Source organism: Pongo pygmaeus, chromosome 3 (genome assembly GCF_028885625.2).
Source record: "Pongo pygmaeus isolate AG05252 chromosome 3, NHGRI_mPonPyg2-v2.0_pri, whole genome shotgun sequence".
In the NCBI taxonomy this organism is placed as follows: domain Eukaryota; kingdom Metazoa; phylum Chordata; class Mammalia; order Primates; family Hominidae; genus Pongo; species Pongo pygmaeus.
Genome location: NC_072376.2, coordinates 40288985 through 40313125, shown reverse-complemented (window position 1 = coordinate 40313125; position 24141 = coordinate 40288985). Strand labels below are relative to the sequence as shown.

Sequence of the window (24141 nt, the reverse complement as noted above, 5' to 3'; positions counted from 1 at the left end):
ACTCTGTCACCCAGGCTGGAGTGCAGTGGCGCACCTCAGCTCACTGTAGCCTCTGCCTCCCAGTCAAGCCATTCTCCTGCCTCATCGTCTCACCTCAGCCTCCTGAGTAGCTGGGACTACAGGCGTGCGCCACCATGCCCAGCTAATTTTTGAATTTTTTGTAGAAACAGGGTCTTGCCATTTTGCCCAAGCTGGTCTCGAACTCCTGGGCTCAATCAGGAGCCACCTCAGCCTCCCAAAGTGCTGGGATTATAGGTGTGAGCCACTGTGCCCAGCTGAGAATGCTTTTAAGTTAACAATGAATACTTAGAAACTATGCTTAGAATACATAGAAGACATTATTTCATTCCCATGCAAAAATGTGTATCTTGTGTCTTAAAAGGAAAGCATGTTGATGTCATGACTTTAATGCTACACAAATGTATGTCTTAAATTAGAAGCCAAATCCAGTCCCCTCCAGGACAGTGGCACCCTCCCCATCTCCACCATGGCCTCAGACCACTGACCTTCATCAAACTCATTCCCCCGTCCCCACTCGAGCCACACAAGGGGTCAGGAAGGTGTCTAGGCTGCTGTTGTGGACCATCATACCCTTACCAAAGAGATCTCTTCAGTGCGGAGGAGTGAGGAGCTTTGGCCTCCCCTGAATAAGCGTGGGGATGCAAAGATTCCCCAGCAATAAAGTAGATGCCGAATCTCATCTCAGCCCCCACTGGAGTGAGACCGCCTTCGTGCATTCTCTCTAGCACAGCAGTGGTTCCTATAAATCTCACAATGATTGCTTTTCTCAAGGTTGCTTTGTGGCAAGTCTGCAAGTGCGCTTTCTCCAACAGAGGGAGGAGGTTAGGAACAGACTTCGTAGGCAGGAGCTGACTTGGGAATGGCCCAGGGGAGAACAAGTAAAGATGCATCTGCTTTGAAGGAATCCTTTCGTTTTCATTTAAGGACTTGACATCAGGGAAGTTTTGTGTCCTGGGAACTCGCCTGGCTCCGTGTTGTGTGTGAAGAAGGATTGTGAGGCCGCTGCTCAACTGCGTTGCCTCTTTCTCCTTCCTTTTGTCAAACAATGTAGCTTTTATTTTGTCTGACTGCGTGTGCACTGGGTGTTTCCCAACTGCAGGGGATGGGGTTAGTATTCCTGGCCCTGTGAGCAGAGACAGAGGTGACCCAGGCTGGGAACCGCCCTTCACGAAGGGACCAGCCAGTAGTGGGTGGCGGGCAGGCAAGGAGATGGATATCGTGGGCAATATTTCAATTATGGATCAACCCTTAGTGCCTGGCACGTGGTAAGCGCTACATGGGGGTTAGTTATGATCATGACCGTCCTTTTTGTAGAAGGGCCTGTCAGAGGTTAACATCAGGGGAGCTTTTCCAGTTATGTGTCTTGCTCTGAAAAATAGGAAGGGGGAAAGTTAAGTAAATGACAGTAGTGGGCCCAGGGCTTCAAAGGGCCATGCATCATGTTTTCTGCCTGAGTGCTCAGTGTGTTGTAGACAGTCTGGGGGAAATGGCAGGAACAGCTGGAGCGCTCACGGAGACCAGTGTAGAAATGCTCTCTGGGTCCTCCCTGGCCACCATGGTCTCTGCCATGCTGAATAATGAATCAGGCAGATTCCTTGCTTCAGCCGGATGGAGAACTGGGTCAAGCTTCACTCCAGAGAATCCCCAGACACCTCTCTGGCAGAACCCACTGACATTCTAGATTTGAAAAGCATTTCAGTATTTCCAAAAAAAAAAAAGCAAAGCAGTAACAAAGCCTAGTTATATTTAAAACCATATACATAATGACAGTGATCTCCGTTTCTGCCTGTAATGACCACAAATGCCAGTTTACTAAAAACTTCTCTATTATGGAGGCAACATCCAAGAGGTATTTTGAATCTTGAAAAGCTTGCCTGTTTTTTGTATGGACTCTGTGAAAGTTGTTTTAGGTCATAGCCCTTTGCTCACTGGCTGCCTTATTATTTGTTTATTTATTTATTTATGAGACGCAGTCTCACTCTGTCGCCCAGGCTGGAGTGCAGTGGCGCCATCTCGGCTTACTGCAACCTCCGCCTCCCGGGTTCAAGCAATTCTCCTGCCTCAGCCTCCCAGGTAGCTTGTACTACAAGCTTGTGCCACCACGCCCGGCTAATTTTTGTATTTTTAGTAGAAACGGGATTTCGCCATGTTGGCCAGGCTGGTCTCGAACTTTTGACCTCAAGTGATCTGCCCGCCTCAGCCTCCCAAAATGCTGGGATTACAGGAGTGAACTACTGCACCTGGCCCAACTGCCGTATTTCTCAGTGAAACCTTGGTGGTGAAAAGACCCTGGGCTGCGGGCAGAAATCAGACCCGTTGCTGTCTACTGGCTACAGTAACTGTGGGAGATGACAGAGGGCTGTACTTAACTCTTAGGGAAATATCACAAAACATGCGCTATCAAATGTAACAAATGTACCCTAAGTGTACATTTTTCTGGCCACCGATGTGAAATAAATAGTATGTGGGCTATATGATTATTAAAAAGGTTCTTCTTCATAGTCACATATAGCAGGAATACATGGCTTTTTTCCACCTGACCCCCAGAACACAGATAGAAAAGGTCTCCACAGAGCAGCTATGCAGCATAGGCAGCAGCCGGGATCACCATGTTCCTAGGATCTAGCAAGACAGGCTGGAATCCCATATCCTGCAGTGGTCTGTGTATCCTCCCCAAAACCCTGCCCATTCCCTGTGGCTTCTGTTTCTCTTATGTTGAATCCCTATTCTCTATGCTGAAACTTTTGCATGTTCCTTTTTCTCTGCCAACGTTCTCCTCAGCAGAAGGGTAAAACCCTTCTCCTTTAATTCCCCCTGACAACATCAGCCACCTCTGTAAGAGGCCCTTTGCTGGTGCATCAAGGGTAATATAAGGGGGCTTACATCAAAATCAGTTTCTTGCATCATTTTTTATCTATTTATTTTTTTGAGACGGAGTCTCGCTCTGTTGCCTGGGCTGGAGTGCAGTGGCACGATCTTGGCTCACTGCAACCTCTGCCTCCTGAGTTCAAGCAAGTCTCCTGCCTTAGCCTCCCAAATAGTTGGGATTACAGGCACCTGCCACCACACCCAGCTGATTTTTGTATTTTTTTTAGTAGAGTTGGAGTTTTGCCATGTTGGCCAGGCTGGTCTTGAACTTCTGGCCTCAGGTGATCCACCCGCCTTGGCCTCCCAAAGTGCTGGGATTACAGGCATGAGCCACCACACCTGGCCGATTTTTAAATTTTATTATTTTTTTTAGAGATGGAGTATCGCTCTGTCACCTAAGCTTGATCCTAGCTCACTGCAGCCTCAAACTCCTGAGCTCAAGTGATCCTCCCACCTCAGCCTCTCTAGTAGCTGGGACTACAGGTGTGCACCACTGTGTCTGGCTTATTAAAAAAAATTTTTTTTACAGACCATGTCTCACTTTGTTACCCAGGCTTATCTTGAACTCCCGGCCTCAAGTGATCCTCCTGCGTCAGCCTCCCAAGTAGTTGGGATTACAGGCATGAGCCACTGTGCCTGGCCAGTTTCTTGTATTAAAAACTGGGTGTTGGGTCCAGGTGGGGTGGCCCACGCCTGTAATCCCAGCACTTTCGGATGCCAAGGTGGGAGGATCACTTGAGCTCAGGAGCTTGAAACCAGCCTGGGCAACATGGCGAGATCTTTACTCTACAAAAAATCAAAAATTAGCAGGGTGTGGTAGGCACCTGTAGTCCCAGCCACTTGGGAGGCTGAGGTGGAAGGATTGCTTGAGCCTGGGAGGTCAAGGCTGCAGTGAGCCATGATTGTATCACTGTACTCCAACCTGGGTGACAGAGTAAGACCCCATCTCAGAAAAAAACAAAAACAAAAAACCTGGGTCAGACTTTCTCACCTTCACAAGTCATTCAGTCCTGCCTGTCAGCTCCAGCCACCCTGAAGTTGTGCAGCCCTTTCTTGCCGCTCCTACTTTCCTATACCCATTTCTTCTATTCACCCTTAAATTCCTGATCATTTCCTACGTAGAGCCATTTAACTGGTTTCCTCATCCACTAACCAAAAGAGGATTGTGATGCTAACTAGAAAGCTTTTGCTGGCCCTGACGCAGGTACACACGTACAATACGTGTTGATGTCTTGACAATGAGCACTCTGCTTTCTAACCTCCTCGGAACTCTTTTAAAGTACAGTAAATCCTTACTTCACATTATTAGTGAGTTCTTAGAAACTCCAGCTTTAAGAGAAATGATGTGTAAGGAAACCAGATTTTTTTCTCATCAACATTATAGCAAAACAACGTTGAAAGAAGTTGAACAAAACCTTATTCAAGGTAGGTCATTTTGCTTAAAGTCACAGTTTTCAAGAACCTGTCAACGATGTTAAGTGAAGATATACTGTACTTTGTATTTTTACAGCTTTTAGAAAACTGCTGAGAGCTTTGGACCATCTTTCCATCACACACACACACACACACACACACACACACACAATTTTGGATATATTTTCAGGGTGTTTAGAACTTCCTGAAGCCCATCCATGGATCTCCCAGGTCCGTGGACCCTTAATAAAATCCCTGAAGTGTGGCCGAGCACGGTGGCTCACACCTGTAATCCCAGCACTTTGGGAGGCTGAGGTGGGGTGGGTGGATCACTTGAGGTCAGGAGTTCGAGACCAGCCTGGCCAACATGGTGAAACCCCATCTCCACTAAAAATACAAAAATTAGCTGGGCATGGTGATGGGCGCCTGTAATCCCAGCTGCTCAGGAGGCTGAGGCACAAGAATCACTTGAACCTGGGAGGCGGAGGTTGCAGTGAGCCGAGATCATGCCACTGCACTCCAGCCTGGGAGACAGAGCGAGACTCAGTCTCAAAAACAAAAAACAACAACAAAAAAAACCCTGAAGTCAGCTGATGAGTCAGCCTGCCCTTCTGAAGAGGACAGAGCACCCCCACCCCCACCAGGCTCTGCATCTCTCCCTGTCCCCAACCACCTAGGGGTATCTTTATTGATGCTCAGTCATTAATTGTAAAAACAAAACTAGACTGGCGTAGCTGGCTATGATGTGTCAGGATTGGGGGATCAGAGACCTTGAGAAAATAGTGGCCACCTTTTCTCACCTATTTCCTTTGGGCCAGGCCCTTTGCAAGATTCTTAATCTAGGTCATCCCATTTCATCATGCCAGGACCCTATGAGGTCCATCCTGTTATCCTCATGGCAACAGATGAGGAAACTGAGGCTCACCAAGATTGAGTAACCTGGGTCACACTGCTAATAAGTGGCCGACCTGAGAGTTCATCCCAGAGTTAGTGGCTTCAACACCTGGGCCCCAAGCCACTCTGCACTGGGCCCCTTCTCCCATAGTTGCACCTTACTCTTCTTGATCCATGTCCACAGAGCTGTGTGGCCTTGGATGTGGCAGCCAAACGAATATGCCCTTCCAGTTTTTTGAAATACTACCTAGGGCAGAGTGTTTGGTCTGTTTGTCCCATTGATAATAAGTCTCCGGTGCCTAGCACATGGTAGGTGTCATAAATATTTGTTGAATGAATGAATTAATCTATCCTGTAAGGCTCAGCTCAATTTCTTGTTTTTAAGAAACTGTTCATCACTAACTCTGAATTTAAAAAAAAAAAAAAAAAAAAAAAGCCCGGGCTCAGTGGCTCACACCTGTAATCCTAGCACTTTGGGATGCTGAGATGGGCGAATCACTTGCGGTCAGGAGTTGGAGACCAGCCTGGCCAACATGGTGAAACCCTGTCTCTACTAAAAATACAGAAAATTATCTGGGCGTGGTGGTCTGCGCCTGTAATCCCAGCTACTTGGGATGCTGAGGCAGGAGAATTGCTTGAACCCGGGAGGCAGAGGTTACAGTGAGCCAAGACAGTGCCACTGCACTCCAGCCTGGGCAGCAGAGTGAGACTCCGTCTTAAAACAAAAAAAAACCTCCTTCCGTGAGCTCCCAACCCATGCTTGTGCCTCAGTGTATCCTTCATTCATGGTCCGTGCTATAGATTTCTGCTGTGTGTCTGCTCTGTCACAAGCTTCTCAAGAACAGGAACTTATCTACTCTCAGATACTCTCAGGTAACTCAGATGTATCTACAGGGAAGAACAGGCACTTATCTCTGTAGGTCCTCCAGGAACTAATAGGCACTCAGTAAATGCTATCATCGCAAATACACAGTTGCTATTGTGCTACAGGATAATTAGGCTTGAGTGGTAAATGATTCCCATAGATGACTGTTAATTAGGATTACATTTGTAGTGTTGGGCCACATTTTAGCTTTTTGATGTGAACTTTTTTAGTTTTCTAACATCTGTAACTTAATGTTGTTATATGTTCTGGTATTATTTACCTTTTGGTCACTATCCCTCAACAGTCACAGAGCAGCGGCTGTGTCCTGGGTGTTGGATATGCTCCTTCATGGACATGAGCTCATTTTACCACTGTCTTCTTTGGTCCTGTACCCCGAGGCTGACTCTCCTGGTTACAGGCAAGGCCTGTATCCCACGGCTCACTGGCTCCCGGCCCCTGGTCTCGCCCCTCACTGCATCCCCTGCCCCACCTGGTCCCTGGAGGAGATCCCCCAGTTTTTTGACAGCATGCTCTCATTTTGCTGCCTGCATTAAAGCCCAGAGAAAGGAAAAGAACAGAAACCTAGAAATTCAGCAGGAGAAAAAAGAAATGGAAGACAGGAAAACAAAAATTGAAATAATAGTATCTTCTGGAACCAGAAAGAACGAAGTCCATATTTGCTGAGGACCTACAGTGTCCCAGCCACTTGCCCTTCTTCATTTCCTTATCACTGTTCAACTGAGTAACCTTATATGCCTGGAGGCTGAGCATCCACTGATTGGAATATAATTCGAACCCAAGACCATCTGGTCATAGATATCCAGGCTTTGCTCTGTGTTCTGCTCCACGACACATGTTTTAGGGAGAGGTCCTCTGCAGGAAGATGGCTGTATTATAAAACTCAGAGATAGAAGCTGCACACAAGATGAGTGTTCCAACTAAGATAGGATGACTCAATTCCGCTGTGGAAGAAGAGAGAACAAATGGGAGAGAAGGGGGCCCAGGTCAAAAGCTGTGTCCCTTCTGGGTCAGCCATGACCCAGATCCCTTAAATGCCCATAGTAACTAACAACAATAACAGAAGCAGCAGCAAACTCGAATTTAGCCCAGTTAATCCTCACAACATTTGATAGGTTGTTGTGAGACAAGTTATTTTTAATACCCACATTTTATAACGAGGACATTGAGACACAGACAGTTAACTAACTCACCCAAGGTCAAAAATGGTAAGAGGCAGCCCTGGGATTTGAACCTAGATTTTACTTTCAGTCTGAGGAACCACATAACTTTGGGTAAAGAAAGGAGCCATCTGTCTATAGCAGTGGTTCTCAAGGTGTGGCTCCCAGATCACAACTTCAGCATCATCTGAGAGTTTGTTAGAGATATAGATTCTTGGGTCCTACCCAGACCTACTGAATCAGAAACTCTGGGGAAGGGGCCCAGTGTTCTGTGTGTGTGGTTTTTTTTTTTTTTTTTCTTTTTTCTTTCTTTTTTTTTTTTTTTGAGATGGAGTCTCACTCTGTTGACCTCAAGTGGTCCGCCCACCTTGGCCTCCCAAAGTGCTGGGATTACAAGCATGAGCCACCATGCCCAGCCTGTTATGTGTTTTAAGAAAGCCCTCCAGATCATATATTCGTATGTATCGTGGTCTACAGTACATCTCCACGTGCTGGCTTTGGCTGAAATCTGTTAAACTAGAGAAATCCTTAAAATCCACTAATAGAAATAAGTAAATGTTTATCAATAATAATAATAAAAGCCGGATGCTGTGGCAAATGCCTATAATCCTGGCACTTTGGGAGGCCAAGGTGGGTGGATCACCTGAGGTCAGGAGTTTGAGACCAGCCTGGCCAACATGGTGGAACCCCGTCTCTACTAAAAAGACAAAAAATGAGCAAGGCGTGGTGGCGCATGCCTGTAATCCCAGCTACTCAGGAGGCTGAGGCAGGAGAATCATTTGAACCTGGGAGACGGAGGTTGCAGTGAGCTGACGCCACGCCACTGCACTCCAGCCTGGGCGACAGAGTGAGACTCCATCTCAAAAATAATAAGCAAACAAAAATAATAATAAACATTTGCCAAGTTTTGACTATCTGCCAGGCATGATGCTAAGCATTTTACCAGCATTATCTTCTTTAGGCCTCGCACCTGCTGTTAAGTATAGGTGGCATTATTATTTTACAGATGAAGAGACTGAGACTTAGCGACCTGAAGTGACTTAACTCAAAGTCACCAGCCAGAAAGTAGCAAAATCATGACTTGAATCCAGACTCCTCTGATGACACGGTTCTACCCTGAACCATTACTCTTTTGCCCTCTTGGTTAAGAACTATTGAAGAATGGGCATAAGTCAAAGTGTGTATGTTGATTTTTTTTTGTTAACTTTTTTTTTTAAGTGGCAGATGACTTGATTAAATACTTTGAGCTCTTCCCATGCTCCAAGATGAGCATTTATTCCCAGAACTGATTACGCCCAGCATCCCTTCCTGGGTTTAAGGGAAAGTGGTGGTGGTTATGAACCTTCTTGGCCACACGGGGGCAGCACCAAACATTGCAGGTTGCTCGTTGCTGCTCCGTTCTTTGGGAAGAAGCCAAGCTGGCCCCTCGGGCGGAGCTGCGTATTCCCCCGTACACCTGTTTCCTCTCACTTTGGCCACATGGAATGGGGTGAAACTCTTCAGATGAGAAACTCAATTAAAACAAGAGCAGGGTTACCCAAGAAAAATGATTTTAAATAAACTCATTATAGTAATATGTCAGGCTTATATTCATCAGTGTGACAAAACAATTTTTTTTTTTTTTGAGACGGAGCTTTGCTCTTGTCGCCCAGGCTAGAGTGCAGTGGCGCGATCTCGGCTCACTGCAGCCTCCACCTCCCGGGTTCAAACCATTCTTTTGCCACGATTCTCTTGCCTCAGCCTCCCGAGTAGCTGGGATTACAGGCATGTGCCACCACACCTGGCTAATTTTTGTATTTTTAGTAGAAACAGGGTTTCACCATGTTGGCCAGGCTCGTCTTGAACTCCTGGCCTCAAGTGATCCTCCTGCCTTAGCTTCCAAAAGTGCTGGGATTACAGGCATGAGCCACCACACCCGGCAAAAACAGTATTATTAATGTGCTGGGGTGAGGTCGGGTGATTTGCATATTTTAGCCAAGAATGATACTCTGGGTGTTCAGTGAGCTGTTAGATCAAAATATTTGTCATCTTGGACTCCAAGGAGAGGAAACAGCCAGTATTCTTTTTTACCTTCTTTGTTGTTACTGAATTCTTTTGAGCAGTCCTAGGTTGTAGGATTTTATAGTAGGCAGCTGGAGACAGTGGGAAAACACATTTCTGACTTCTGGTTTGAAGAGTATTATCTCACAGTAACATTGCTGTCTTAGGGTTCACCCTGGCCAGGATCACTGAGATGCTCTCCTGGTGGCAGCTTCTGTGGGTCTTGAACCCCATTTCCACAGTACCCTGTCCAAGCCCCAGTTTCTGTGCCAGAAGCCAAATTCACCAGAATTTTGACTGAGGTGATCATATGATTTATTGTCTAACCCAGGACACTTTTTGAGAGTAAAAGGAGCTGCTCTGAATAATTTTGCCAGAATGACAGGGATACCCCAGAACTATTGAGGGTAAAATTGGGACATGTGGTCACCCTAATACAAATCTCTCATTTTTCCTTCTTGATTATTCAGTTAAGAGTTATATGACACTGTATTTATTTGCTCATTCATTCAACAAATGTTCAAGTGTTTTTTATATTCTAAGTTCACTACTTATATTATTTTCTCCTCACGAAAACCCTGTGAAGTAATTATTATTACTGCTCCCATTTTTACAAACGAACAAAATTGGGACTTAGTAAATGACTTGTCCAAGGTCCCACAGTACATCAGAGAGCTGAGATTAGAATGCAGGCTGTTCCTACTCTTGATCCACATACACTCAGAACTGTATTGAGTTCTGGGTGCAGTGGCTTAACGCCTGTAATCCCAGCACTTTGGAGGCCAAGGCAGGCCAATCACTTGAGGTCAGGAATTCAAGGCCAGCCTGGCCAACCTGGTGAAACCCCATCTCTACCAAAATACAAAAATTAGCCGGGCACGGTGGTGTGCACCTGTAATCCCAGCTGCTTGGGAGGCTGAGGCAGAAGGATCACTTGAACCCAGAAGGTGGAGGTTGCAGTGAGCTGAGTTCATGCCATTGCACTCCAGCCGGGGTGACAGAGCAAGACCCTGTCTCAAAAAAAAAAAAAAAAAGAACTGTATTGAGGTCACCGGCTGTTTATCCAGCCTTCTTTATCATCCTAACCCCATCTGACATTGTCCCCCAACAAAAATCTCAGAGGCATATAGCAAAGTGGTTAAGTGTAGGAGCCCAGAAGCCAAACTGCCCAGGTTTGAATCCTAGATCTACAATTCACCAGCTTTGTGCTGAACCCAGTTTCCTCATGTATAACATGGGTACAGTAACTTAGTATCAACCTCAAAGGGTTGGGGTGTGGACTGACTGAGATAATACTTTTGACATTTGAATAGACGTGGTAGGAGACAAGGTTGAAATGGCAGGCCAGGGGAGTCAGCTGGGACACTGTGATTTTACTGACTAGGGCCTGGGTTGGGAACCGACATGGAAGAGAGGTTAGTGGGCTGCACAGCACTTTCTGGAGAGCAGGGCCTGGGCACTTAGGGATCAGACTGGCACAATTGTTCGTTTTCATAAAGCAGCACATTTGGTGGGGTGCTTCTGTGGAATATCCAACACATCCACCTGGAGAAACACACTTTGGTCTGAGACTGAGGGAGCAGAGCTGCGGAGGGGCAGGCAGGCCAGGCGAGACCTGGCCAGCTCTGAATTGGCCACAGCCAGCTTTGGCGCTCGGGACCTCCTCTTCACCATCGGGCTGGTTCCCTGCAGTGTGTACACATGTGCAGAACCTTTCTCCAAGACTCAGACTCCTGAGTAGCTTCTGTGGTTGTCACGGGGACTGCCTTCTCTTTTTGGTTTCTTTGTGAAAGGCACCTTGTGCACCATCAGCAGAGTGGCTGCTGAGGTGGTCACACAGCCTTCTCCTCTGGGACGTGAGGATCAGTGCACTGTTTGCGTAAACGGGCTGTTTTGTCTTTGATATTTTGGTGAGTTTTTTTTTCCCCTGACAAAGTGTGATCATCCACTCAGGAACGAGGTGCCCAGTCTGCGCACGGTGACTGGAAGAGGGAAGGTGGCGCTAGACCGAATGTGATCACTTCAGGACACTTTGCTGTATTCATTCATTTGGTTATGAAGCTCACATTTGGAAACTTTACAAGCTGTTCTTCGAGATCCAGTCTGTTGGCTCCCAAGGAAGGGTGGCTCCATGTCTGCCTTTCCTATCTGGGGAAGGTGGCCTCTGCAACTGCTGGACAGCTTGCATGGGACCAGGGATGCAGAGAGAGATGAGGGACCCAGCTCAGGCATGCGGCAACCCTGGTGATCACCAGCAAGGCAAACGCTGTAGCCAAGTCACCCTCACCTGCACTGGGAAGTTTTTTCTCCATACGTCTTTGGATTTTTTACTTGTTACAATAAGCAACATATAGTACTTTTTTAATTAAAGGGAAAAATTGAATTACAGAACTTTAAAAAAGAAAAGAAGTATGATCTCAGACAAAATATCTCTAAGTGATACAAGAATAAATGGTTTTAAAAGCACAAATCTGTCAATTCTGCAAGCACTTCAGCATTTAAAGATTCCCTCATCACAAACGCTATAGGACCTGGCACACTTATTTGTTATCATGAGTGGATACTTTTTTTCCTTGTTTTGCTGCCTTTCTGGGTATTAGAGAAAACATCTTGCTTCTCCGTTATTAGAAACAAGTGCCTAACATGTATTTAATTCATTCTGTCTCCACCGTTTCTAGGTGCTTACCAAATAACAGATTTCACAGGGTTGCATTTCTCACTATTTAAAAAACTGCCTTATAAGAAGTATCAGGAGCTTAGAAATTTTTGTATCCATAAGCCGTATACTTAATATTTCTGGTAATCCTTTTTTTTTTTTTGAGACGGAGTCTCATTCTTTGTCGCCCAGGCTGGAGTGCAGTGGCGCGATCTCGGCTCACTGCAAGCTCCGCCTCCCGGGTTCACGCCATTCTTCTGCCTCAGGCTCCCGAGTAGCTGGGACTAGAGGCGCCCGCCACCATGCCTGGCTAATGTTTTGTATTTTTAGTAGAGACGGTGTTTCACCGTGTTAGCCGGGATGGTCTCAATCTCCTGACCTCGTGATCTGCCCACCTTGGCCTCCCAAAGTGCTGGGATTACAGGCGTGAGCCACCGTGCCGGGCCCTCATAATCTATTCTGTTTTTTTTTTGAGATGGAGTCTCGCCCTGTCTCCCAGGCTGGAGTGCAATGGTGCCAACTTGGTTCACTGCAACTTCCGCCTCCTGGGTTCAAGCGATTCTCCTGGCTCAGCCTTCTGAGTAGCTAGAGTTGCAGGCACCCACCACCATGCCTGGCTAATTTTTGTATTTTTAGCAGAGACGGGGTTTCACCATGTTCGCCAGGCTGGTCTCAAGCCCTGACCTCAGGTAATCCACCCACCTCAGGCTCCCAAAGTGCTGGGATTACAGGTGCTAGGATTACAGGTGTGAGCCACCACACCTGGCCTTCTTCTAGTAACCTATTCTAAGGAAGAAATCTGAACACGTCAGGCAAAAAGATATTTGTCACTACATTTTTTAAATAGCAAAAAATAGAATTTCATTTCCAGCAATAGAGGATTTGTTAACTCAATTAGATGATTGAACATAATGAAGCAAATAAAGGTGCATTAAGTGTAGTACCTTGCAGTTGCGGGAGGGGAGTAGTGTAAACAGATATGATTGACCAAACCATGGAGTGACTTCCTGTCCTGTTTCTCTGTCTTCCAGTGTTTTGCTGTGCGTTCTCTTGGATGGGTAGAGATGGCAGAAGAGGACCTTGCCCCCGGTAAAAGTAGTGTTGCGGTCAACAACTGCATCAGGCAACTTTCCTACTGCAAAAATGACATCCGAGACACGGTCGGGATTTGGGGAGAGGTAAGTGGCATGTAGAATGATGCACTGCAGGCTGTTTACGTTCTCCTGCGTTTTAGGAAGCGCCACAGCTCAGTGACACATGGTACTGAGGGGCTCCAAGGTGTTCATCAGGTGCCTTTTCCCATTAATGCAGGAAGTGTAGGCATGGTGCCCCCGTGTGACTGATCCCTTCCCACTGCCAGATGCCAGTGAGGACTGGGGCCTGGAGAGAGAGCGTTTCTCAGTAGCTAAGTGACACAGATTCATGGGTGAGCTTTAGGGGCCCAGAACTCCCCTAAACATACCTGCAGAATGGGATGTGCCAGTGTATAAGAGCAGTTTTGCAGACTGGAAGAAGGACCTGTATTCTCAAAGGGGAAGGTGACTTCCACATGTCCACACAAAAATGTTGATGCCTCTGCTCTAAAAGTTGACAAATTATTCTTTTATAACACTCTTCTTTACTTAGAGTCTGAAGAATCAACATTATACATGAATTGTGGAATTGACATTTATATACTTCTCCCTTTTAACAGAGTGATTCCATTTTGAAACGTTAGTTAATTTCAGAAAGGAAAAAATAAGTACAGATACCAAATGTGTATGAAACTCATATCAAACCGGAAAAGCTGTATTCCTGGTGTGCTCTGAGACCTGTAGAAAAAGCATTTTGTGAGCATCTTGGAATATGTTTGCTACATGAATAGATGTTGTTCTCTCTGCTTCTAGTGAACAGAGCAGTGGCAGAAAAGTCTGCTTTTTGGTTGGGCTGATTGGGACTCCACTCACATTTTCTCCTAGCAGCATGTCCCAATGGGAGGTAGGTTTCCAAGCCTTTCCATGGTGGAGTTTGTCTCCTTAAAGTGGAGCTAAATCACTGCATTGCCAAGCTGACTTTTAGATTCTAGGCATAAGGGAGAGCTGGAAGAATTTTCTTCCATCCAAGAAAAGCCATTTACACTCTTCTGTTGTTTGACTTTACTGTCCTCTCTCACCGCATTATCTCCCATCCAAATACCCAAGCATGGCTGAGCATAGTGGCTCATGCCTGTAATCCCAGCACTTTGGGAGGCCGAGGCAGGTGGATCACCTGAGCTCAGGAGTTTGAGACCAGCCTGGCCAACGTGGTGAAACCCCATCTCTACTAAAAATACAAAAATTAGCCGGGTATGATGGCATGTACCTGTAGTCCCAGCTACTCGAGAGGCTGAGGTAGGAGAATCACTTGAACCTGGGAGGCGGGGGTTGCAGTGAGCTATCATGCCATTGCACTCCAGCCTGGGTGACAAAGTGAGACTCCATCTCAAAAAAAAAAAAAAAAAAAAAAAAAAAACCCAGGCCTGTGTTTCCCACCAAATTTTCCACCTGTCTTCTCTCTCCTTCAGTCAAAAATGCTGTTCCTTCTTGGCTAGGATTTAGAAGGAAGGTAGTTGTGACTTATACTAACATGTGAATGACTGACCTTTGGAGGAGCCGTAGCTCTAAGGCAGCATGCTCAGCCTTCTGAGTAGCTGGTGAATCTGTTTCATCACAACAGTGCACAAGTTCTGTTTTCTGCCGGTGCTTTCATCTGTAATTGGCTTAGCTGCTCTTTGGGTAAGATTTGAGAGCAGGCTGGATCTCAGCTGTAGATAGGCCACAGCTTCAATGCTGGCTGACAGAGGCACTGAGATACCTATCTCTGCCTCCCTGAGCATCAGAGCTGTATTTCACTCTGAGAATGTTTGGTAAGAAACTAAAACATCATTCCCAAAAACTATACCAGAAAGCAACTTATCTGTTTTACTTTGAGATTTGAAGACCTACCGAGAAGCCTCACTGTTCTGCTGAGCCAGAACTTCCATCGTCAGTGCCCCAGCATCTAGATGAGCTTTAGGAGAGTCTTTCAGCTGTACAACAGATGTTTAATGATGTCCTAAAATTATGCCTGGGAGATTGCAGGGGGAATCAAGTTGAATAGTCTAGTACTTCTGCCCACAAAGAGCCAACACAGGTGGGGAGATGGGACACCAGAGTGTAAGACTCTGAAGGACAGTGCAGGAGTTGAGAAACCTGGGTGTTCCCCTGTGCTGGGATCCCAGCAGCACCCACAGGTTCTATGTCAGACCTTGAGCAAGTTACTTAACCTTTCAGCCTCAGTTTCCCCTGCTGCTAACTGGGATAGTAACAATCCAATTCCTCAGAGGGCAATTTAGAGATTTCATGAGCCAGTGCACCTTAAGCAGGTAACCTAATGTTGTCATTTAAATGTTTGCTAATGTTAGTGCTGAGAAATGTCACGAAGCTTTGCCTGCTGTCTGCCAGGCAGACCACACAGCTAGGAAGTGGTGTAAAAGCTGATAAGAAGCAGATATCGCTGTGGGTTTGGAAAGGCCATCGAGGGGATGCTTGGTAGGACCTGGCCAGAAGAATGGGGAGAGAGAGGTTCTAAGAGTTTGATGGGCATGGAATTAGTAAAAGACTTAATTCTCCAGGGAACCCACCATTAGCCTTTTGTCATAAAGATTCAGAAGTGTAAATAATTAAATTTAAGAGCAGCCTGGAAAGCAGGATGGGGACACATTTCAGAGGACTCGGAGAGGGAGAGAGAAATCGGGTGTATGAGGGGAAACTGAAAGATATCAATATTCTTGTCCAGAAAGGAAGTTTCTTAGGCAGACAAATTACAGACCCCAGGGTGGCTTCTTTTGATGGTTGACATGGCATTCCTAGATGGCCACACACACAATTAGGCTTTCGAGCCTGCATGAGGAAGACAGCGTGTTTTCTCGTTGTGTCCCAGGGGAAAGACATGTACCTGATCCTGGAGAATGACATGCTCAGCCTGGTGGACCCCATGGACCGCAGCGTGCTGCACTCGCAGCCCATCGTCAGCATCCGCGTGTGGGGCGTGGGCCGCGACAATGGACGGTGAGTCCCTGGGTGGGGCAGTCCGGGTCACCTCGCCCGTGTCCCTGGTCTAGCTGAACACCAAAGCACAGTCTCGCAGCATTTCACCGAATATGAAACTCATGTAGCCTCTGTATAGAAATGTAAAAAATGAAAGCTTGTCTCTAGTTCCCTGCCTCTTAAAGCCTTCAAACTGCTTCCCTTCCTGGTTTCTGTATCTCAAATCTTTTGTCAGCTCTGATCCTGATCCTGCCTTCTAGTTCTGCATGTGTCTTCTCCTGACCCCCCTCATTCAACCAAGTTTCCAACCCAGGCCATCTGAACCCCTTTTTCCCCTCCTCTCTGCAGTCTTTTTAAAATTAATTCCATTTCATTCAGTGGAGTCTCAGCCATTTCAGAGGCCCTCCTGTGCTGTTCTCTTCATCAAGGGCTTACTTGAAGGGGGACGTTGTACAGCCTTTCATCACAACCCGCAGGTCACTAAATCATGATTATCAGGAATTTCTGGGTTTTGGGATTGGCAAAACTTTTTTAACACTTGAAAGGTCTGGTCATATCAAAATTCCATTTGATGTGTATTTTTCTGAAATTCTACTGAAAATGTGTTATTTATAAGAAATGCATCTTAGATGTGTTATGAATTTTCTGTTCTCCAGGATGACTGGAAACGAGTTCCGATTTTCAAGTGTGTATTTTAACTAATAAAGTAGCAGTTATCACAGACTTTATGCTCAGAGACCATTCTTAAGTAATTGGTCTACATTAAATGCAGGTAATTCTTAAATTATAGTCAATCTTTGGCAATTCCTAAGGTACTAGAGCATCTCCTAGCATTTAGGGACGAGCTATAGGATGATAGCTTGTTATTGCTTTGTTGAAAATGGACAAGAGCATTGCAAAAGAGGAAAAAAATCCCCGACAACAGAGAGGCGGCTCTCCTGAGCTTATGGTTCCATTTCTGAACATTCTGCTTTTTTATTGAGTCTTGTGGTCCTCTCTAATGGGGTTGTGGTCTACCTTGGCTTATCACAGCCTTTGTCAACCAACGTTGGGCATTAGCGCATTTGATTCAGTTCCAAGACCTAAACCAGAAAGGAAGGATTATGGCCAAGTATTCATCAGTGAAAGAGTAAGCATTTATGCTGGAAGCAGACATGAGAAATGGTCTGCAAAGGAGAGAGCTGAAGTGTCTTTCTCCTCACTGCTGATTGGATAAGCCTTCCTGGGAGCACAGTTGCATCTTTGAGCTTTCGTACTGGAGTGATGAATGATGACAGCTGGGCCAGGTGCTTTGGGGGAAGGGGTGGATGGATTATGTGCACACACCTGTCATTCCCTTGCTTGCCAGAGCTGTAGCCCTGGAGAGATGCATGAATTGGTTAATTTTACAAGGAAGCTCTCTGGTGATATTTGGTCATCATTAAAAACATTTAGCTTTGGTGGAAGGCCCTGGGTGTAAGATGCTTGAGCTTTTCCTGGTTTCTGTCTTCCAAGTTTGTTTTTAAGGCAGGAGCCAAAGTGCGGAACTTGTGACACTACATACGTGTGCGAGGCAGGAGCCAAAGTGTGGAGCTTGTGACACTACATACGTGTGCGAGGCAGGAGCCAAAGTGTGGAGCTTGTTACATTCCATGCGTGTATGAGTGGATGAGCTTGGGTTTTCCTAAGGTCAGATTGTCAGTGGATTGTATTGATGAGGTTTTCAGCTCACCCTAACTCTTTAAAGGGAGGCCACATGCTACGTGTCTGGAAGGAAACAAATGATTCAAACTCCAGTTGACAAAATTATTCAAGTTCTCTGAGCCTCAGTTCTCTCATCTGTGAAGTGAGGATCATAATAAGGACCACAACACATACATATATGTGCATGTGCATGTGTATACAATAATCGGTTCAGTGATAGGGACATGACAGATGCTTAATGAATGTTAGCCCTTGATTTTTAAACACACGCTAGCAGATGCAGCTAATGACATGGCTTCCTTTTAAAGACAGTGGAAGTCGGAGAGGAGTCAGACCTCAGGGAGACTTGAAGTAACACTTTATCACGTGATCTAGAGGATGAGCGGCTGTTCCAGACCCTGATGAGTTCAGTTGTCCTACAAAGCAGGAAGAGCTTCCCACTCCCTGTTGAAATCAGTGTGAATTAGGTTACATTGCCTTGGTTATGTTTTTGAAACGTGGGCTGTATTACTCATGTTTTTAAATCACTTCTTATTCTCACTCAGTGTAAGCAGATGAGTGTAATTTCGAAATACGCTCAGGGTTCCACATAGCTAGCAGGACCTCAGCGAGATCATGGGGTTGTGGCTGCCTTCAGCTGGATTGGCATGGAAACGGTAAATTTTAAAAGTGTGTTTGCCAGTGAAAGGTTCTGTTTCTCCCCATTGGTCCCCTGAGTTTCCATTCCCCAGAAGAAGGGGTCTTTGTACTCCTGCTTTTTTTTTAACTTTCCTTTGCTTTTGATTCCTTTTTTTTTCCTTAACAGCAATTTACAAGAGCAAATTCAATTTGCAATGTTGCAAAGGAAAGGGGTTTTCACTTTGCATGAATAAAACATAAAAGTGTTTCATTTTGCTTGCGAAAAAGAAGCCCATTTCGCATTCTCTTTTGTAACTTTCCTTACTGAGAAAGTGGAATCTCTTCAGGGATTTCTTGATGTGGTTAAAATGAATAAGAGAACTATGTATTATACCAGACATGAAGGGTGCAAAATCTTTCTGCAAATCCAGAGTGCTTCCCTGAGCCACGTAATTTCAGAAATTATCAAAGTATTTTGGATGTGACATTTTCTTAAGGCTTTCAAGTGGTTTTGATTTGCTTGGAAGAAATTCCTTCAGGAATGAGTTTACTTTGCATGAGGAGGTGGTTGGCTATGACACCCCCACTGAGCCCCAGGGTTGAGTTAGAGAGACCTCTTACTATGAACAGCACGAGGAGTTGAGTCACATCTGATACCAGTCTTCTGTGGGGTTTTGGTTGTCGCACGACTATGCTGAAGACTTTGTCTTGTTGAGAGCCATGTCTGTCTTTATTATGGTGTTTCTTGGGGCCCATTTGCTTTATTGCCTGGCAAAGCGAGGGCTGCCTCCTCTTTCTTGGCCATAGTTGACTTTTGTTCCCTTTGATCAGTAAGGTAAATGTCACGGCCCCTAGAGACGGAGGCTGGGGCAAGGGGTTTCATGAGCTTTGTCTTTCCAATCCAGTTCAGCCCCAGGAGCACCCAGGTTGGCCTGCTTTGCTCCTGCCCACTGTGCAAAGGAGGACGTACGCAGGTGTGTGCATTGGGCGTTAGAGCTGGCATTTCTGCCCTTGGCGACCAAGCCCAATGACCGAATGCTCCCTTTCATCTTGTCTCTATGGGCCTGCCAGGCTACTCTCCCAAAGGTGAGTTTGGAGGGATGTCCCTACCCAGTTTCAGGGACCTGTGCTAACTTCCAGCCTCAGCGTTCTTCTTATTCACTCAGACCCTGGCGAACACCTTCCTCCTTATTCTTTTACAGAAGTACCAAAGCCAAGCAAACATAATTTCTTTTTTTTTTTTTCTTTTTGAGACGGAGTTTCACTGTTCTTCCCCAGGCTGGAGTGCAATGGTGCGATCTCAGTTCATTGCAACCTTTGCCCCCAGGTTTCAAGCAATTCTCCTGCCTCAGCCTCCCAAGTAGCTGAGACTGCAGGCGCCCGCCACCACGCCCAGCAAATTTTTTGTATTTTTAGTAGAGACAGGGTTTCACCATGTTGGCCAGGCTGGTCTTGAACTCCTGACCTCAGGTGATCTACATGCCTCGGCCTCCCAAAGTTTTGGGATTACAGGCGTGGGCCACTGCGCCCGGCCCAAACGTAATTTCTGAACACAGGGAACTTGGAACAGGGACTCCCCTCTTGCCCTGTGGTTGATGCAGGCTTATCTTCTGGGTAGGGGCACAGAGATCCTTGTGTACTTCGCCAATAAGCCCTAGAGTCTGCTAGTCTCAGCCATTTCCCACAAGAAAGGAAAATGGATATTGTCAGAAGGTTTCAGACCCCACAAATGGGATGTTTCCAAGAGGCTTCCCTATCAGTGTACCATGAGGATTAATCAAGTAAGGTGTTCATGGTTTTCCCTTGAAAAAAAAAAAAGATTCTGTAGTCACTTGGGAAACTGAGCTAAACCAAGTACACTGGGCCCTCTCAGAGGTTTTCCTACACTGAGATGCACTAGGACTCTGCAAGAAAGCATTTCCCAGGCTTGGCTGGAACCGTTTCCTCGGTGGAAACACAATCACATGGAACACACTTCAGGAAATATTGCTGTCTTTAGTAAACTCATTCATTTAAATTCGTGGTAACACTAAACTGCTGTTTTTGATTATTAAGAAAAATTGGAGTTACTGTTAATGAATATTATAAGTGGATACCCCATTGGGCCTGCTCTAATGAAGATAAAATTTCTTCATAATGAATGGCAACTATGAGAAACACTCACCCATCCAAACCCAAAGAATGGACTTAGAGGCACGAAGAACGTGAAAGTGAGACTTTTTAATAATAGTCTTGCAAGATCGGGTATCTGGTGGGCAGGCACACCTGGGACAGTCACAACAGGTAATTTATCTCCTAGCGCGCCTGTCCCTCCCCCAGTTCCTCACTGGCCGAGTACTATGGGGCTACAGTCTTCCTGGACGTTGCCTAAATTTCATTATCCCCCTTATAAGGTTATACCTCATTCCCTTCCCCGCTTAATTTTCATTTCCCAATAAGAAAACTTTCTTCCCTTTAATGGGCTGACCCCTCCTCTACATTCTGTTAGCTTATTGTGACTTTCTAGGTGCATGAGCCATGTGGTTTGTTACATTTGCAGGCTGGCTGCCAGGACTTAGATTTATCATGCCTTGAAAATGGACCATTTAAAATGTTTTCTCACACAACCATCAATAGTCATGATGTGTGCAAGTGCTTTTTAAACAATGCTCTCTTATTCAGGTTCAGTGTTTACCTTGTGATGTTGCTTATGCTTACAGATTGTGTAGCCAAACTTCTATTCCTAGAAGGTGTTTAATACCTTTCTTTTCTGGTTTTGATGAACAACTTTTAATAAAATCTTTCTGTGTCATAGATTATTCATAAATTTCCAAATAAGGTTATCTTTGACTTGATTGTTCTATCTGATTATGATCTCAGGAACTTTTGTCTAAAGAATATAGTCTCCACTGTACCGAATTTTTTTCATATTCTCTTCTAAGGTATTCCCAGCTGTATTTATCTACCAAGACCCTGGCCCAAGTTGTTTTATTTCTTTTTATTTTTAGAGACAGGGTCTTGCTCTGTTGCCCAGGCTGGAGTACAGTGGCGTGATCATCGCTCACTGCAGCCTCCAAATTCCTGGGCTCAAGCGATCCTCCTGCCTCAGCATCCTGAGTAGCTGGGACTACAGATTTATTTTTATTTTTATTTTTGTAGATACGGGGTCTCACTTTGTTGCCCAGGCTGATCTTGAACTCCAGGCTTCAAGCAGTCCTCCCACTTTGGCCTCCCAAAGTGCTGGGATAGCAGGTGCGAGCCCCTGTGCCTGGTTAGGTTGTTTTAAAAAAGGCCTTCGTCACATGTACTTTATGTTCTCGTTTTCATGCCAGTGCTGTTCTGCTGCTTTGTTTTGACTTCTTTTGAAAACACTGCTTTATTTTCTGGAGGAGTTCAGGGATCCTCAGGAATATTGGGATTAATTATTTAGAATATGCAAAACTTTGACTCATAGGTTTTTAGATTTAAAAGGTGTTTTAGTATCAGTGTCTTTCAGTCTCTTTATTTTAGAGGTTAGGAAACTGAAGACAGAAGAGTGCGATTACCTTAGATGACCCGTGTAGTTTGTGGCAGGGCAAAAAACACACCCCAGGTATTTTTGCCAGCCCAAATGGGAAGCTACTCTATTAATCTTGACAAGAGATGGTGAATGGTCTAAATGTCCCGGGGTTGGCAGGGGAGGAGAGGCTGGGTCAGATACGTCCTAAATACTATGTTAGGCAGCAGCAGGACACAGAAGGCTATGGCATGGTCCCTGTCCTTACAGTCTGGCTTCTTCATTGAAGAGATAAGACCACATGAGTGAATGGAAAGCAAAGGTGGACACACCATGTTCCTGAGGCCCGTTTTTGTGGGTCCATGAGCTGAGAATAGTTTCCACGTTTTCAAAGCATTAAGAAAAAGAACGGGGGACCCAGGTATGGGAACTCAGCACAGCCCAGCTCTTCATAGAAGGAACATTTGAGTAATAACATACTCAGAATGGAACGAGGCAATCTTTGTAGCTGCTGTATATAGAAAGTCGTTGTGGAAAGGGCCCATATATATATATATTTTTTGGCAGTCTCTATTTCCTTTCCTAGCTGTGTCTTCTACTAGCAGCATTTGGGGGTACCTAAAAGCACGGCTTAGCCTTGCTACTGTTCCTTAGAGTTAAGCTTGGGTAAGTTTTTCTTTTTTTTTTTCAGATTGAGTTTCACTCTTGTTGCCTAGGCTGGAGTGCAGTAGCATGATCTCGGCTCACTGCAACCTCCACCTCCTGGGTTCAAGCAATTCTCCTGCCTCAGCCTCCCAACTGGGATTACAGGCATGCGCCACCATGCCCAGCTAATTTTTGTATTTTTAGTAGAGGCGGGGTTTCACCGTGTTGGTCAGGCTGGTCTCGAACTGCTGACCTCAGGTGATCTGCCCTCCTTGGCCTCCCAAAGTGCTGGGATTACTGGTGTGAGCCACCATCTTGCTCTGTTACCCAGGCTAGAGTGCAGTGATGTGATCATAGCTCACTGCAGCCTTGAACACCTTGGGCTCAAGTGATCTTCTCGCCTCGGCCTTCTGTGTATTATAAAAGGGTATAGGGCAGGCTGCTGCCACAAGTACTCTGCAGTCCACTGGCTTCAGTGCCAGAGGTTAGTTCTCCTGCCGCAGCTGCAGTGGGCACTGCCGCCTGGCAGAACAGCTCTGTGCCACTCAGGGGTTCAGGCTCCTTCCAGATTGTTGCTCTGCCATCCCTCAGTTGCCGTCCTGGCCTGACCAGACCAAGCGAGTTGTCTCCAAGTTAAAGACACCTGGAACTTGCGTACCTCAGGTACACTCACATTCCATTCACACCCCACTGGCCACACTCAGCTGCAAAGGACTCTGGGAACTAGAGTCTCTAGTTGCACAGACATTTGCCAAGTTAAAACTCAACCACCAAAGAAGTTTAACAGCTAACGTTCCGACGCAGTGTGAAAACCAGTCACCTCAAGTTTCTCACCCCCACAGCCTGTTGCTTCCCGTACTAGTGTCATTAAGCAGCTGTCCCCTCAGCTCCAAACCCACACTTCCCCACTCAGCTTTGTGATGCTGGGGCTGGGACTCTGCAAACTATGCTCCTGCTTCTCTCGTCTGCTACCTGTTAGACTCTGGTGACTGTGCAGCACTCGAAGGAGAACTGCCAGGTGGAGGAGGAAGGAGGAACTTGCTCCCTCTGCTTCCTGTTTCTCTGAGCATCCTAGAAACACATCTTTATCCCAGTTGCATCAGTTCTGAATCCAGTTTGCAGTTTTTCCAACTTCACAGAAATGCAGAACTGGCTTCATCACATGGCTTCTTCAGAGATTCCAGCACAGCTAGCAGGCAAGCCCTCTTTTTAAGTCTGGGTCCTGGCCCTGGGGTCCCTCCTTCAAGCCTAGGGACACCACCAGCAGCCAACAATGCCTCTTCCTCTGCAGTCAGAGGTTTTGCTCCAGGAGGCTTCTCCATGAAGCTTCTATGTTTTAATTATTGCAACCTCTCTCCTCTGTTCCCTCAACCCTGCAGGTCAGAACCCCCTTCTTACAGTTGCAGCCTCCATAGGAGCTTTCTCAGGATCCCCTTTTGCCATTGTAGTTACTAGTTAAAATTCTATGTGCTATTCTCCATTCAAATGACTGGTGTGGTTTACTGTCTCCTGCCTGGTCCTGCCTGTCCCCTCCCTGCTTGACCTTTAAGATTGAATTAGCACTGACTAAAGGAGACAGCCACTCACACAGCGCAGAGGGTCTGTCCACCATATGGAGGGCAGTCAGGAAAGCTTTTCTGAGCGAGCCAGTGTGGCTCTTCTTTCTGTTTACACCACACTGCAGGTGATACTGCAGCCGTTGTGCCAAGGAGACTTCCTTTCTAAATTAGTAGAAATTG

The 24141-nt window shown here is 46.0% G+C and overlaps 1 protein-coding gene across 45 annotated transcripts in view; it reads left to right on the top strand.

Moving 5' to 3' along the window:
• APBB2 (amyloid beta precursor protein binding family B member 2) overlaps window positions 1–24141 on the top strand; it is a 398003-nt gene that overhangs the window by 304633 nt on the left and 69229 nt on the right. For all 45 annotated transcript variants that reach the window (XM_063664510.1, XM_054486425.2, XM_063664494.1 and 42 more), the window contains 2 exons: window positions 12967–13113; window positions 15875–16002. In XM_063664510.1, the coding sequence (XP_063520580.1) occupies window positions 12967–13113; window positions 15875–16002 (275 nt within the window). The remainder of the gene's footprint in view (window positions 1–12966; window positions 13114–15874; window positions 16003–24141) is intronic.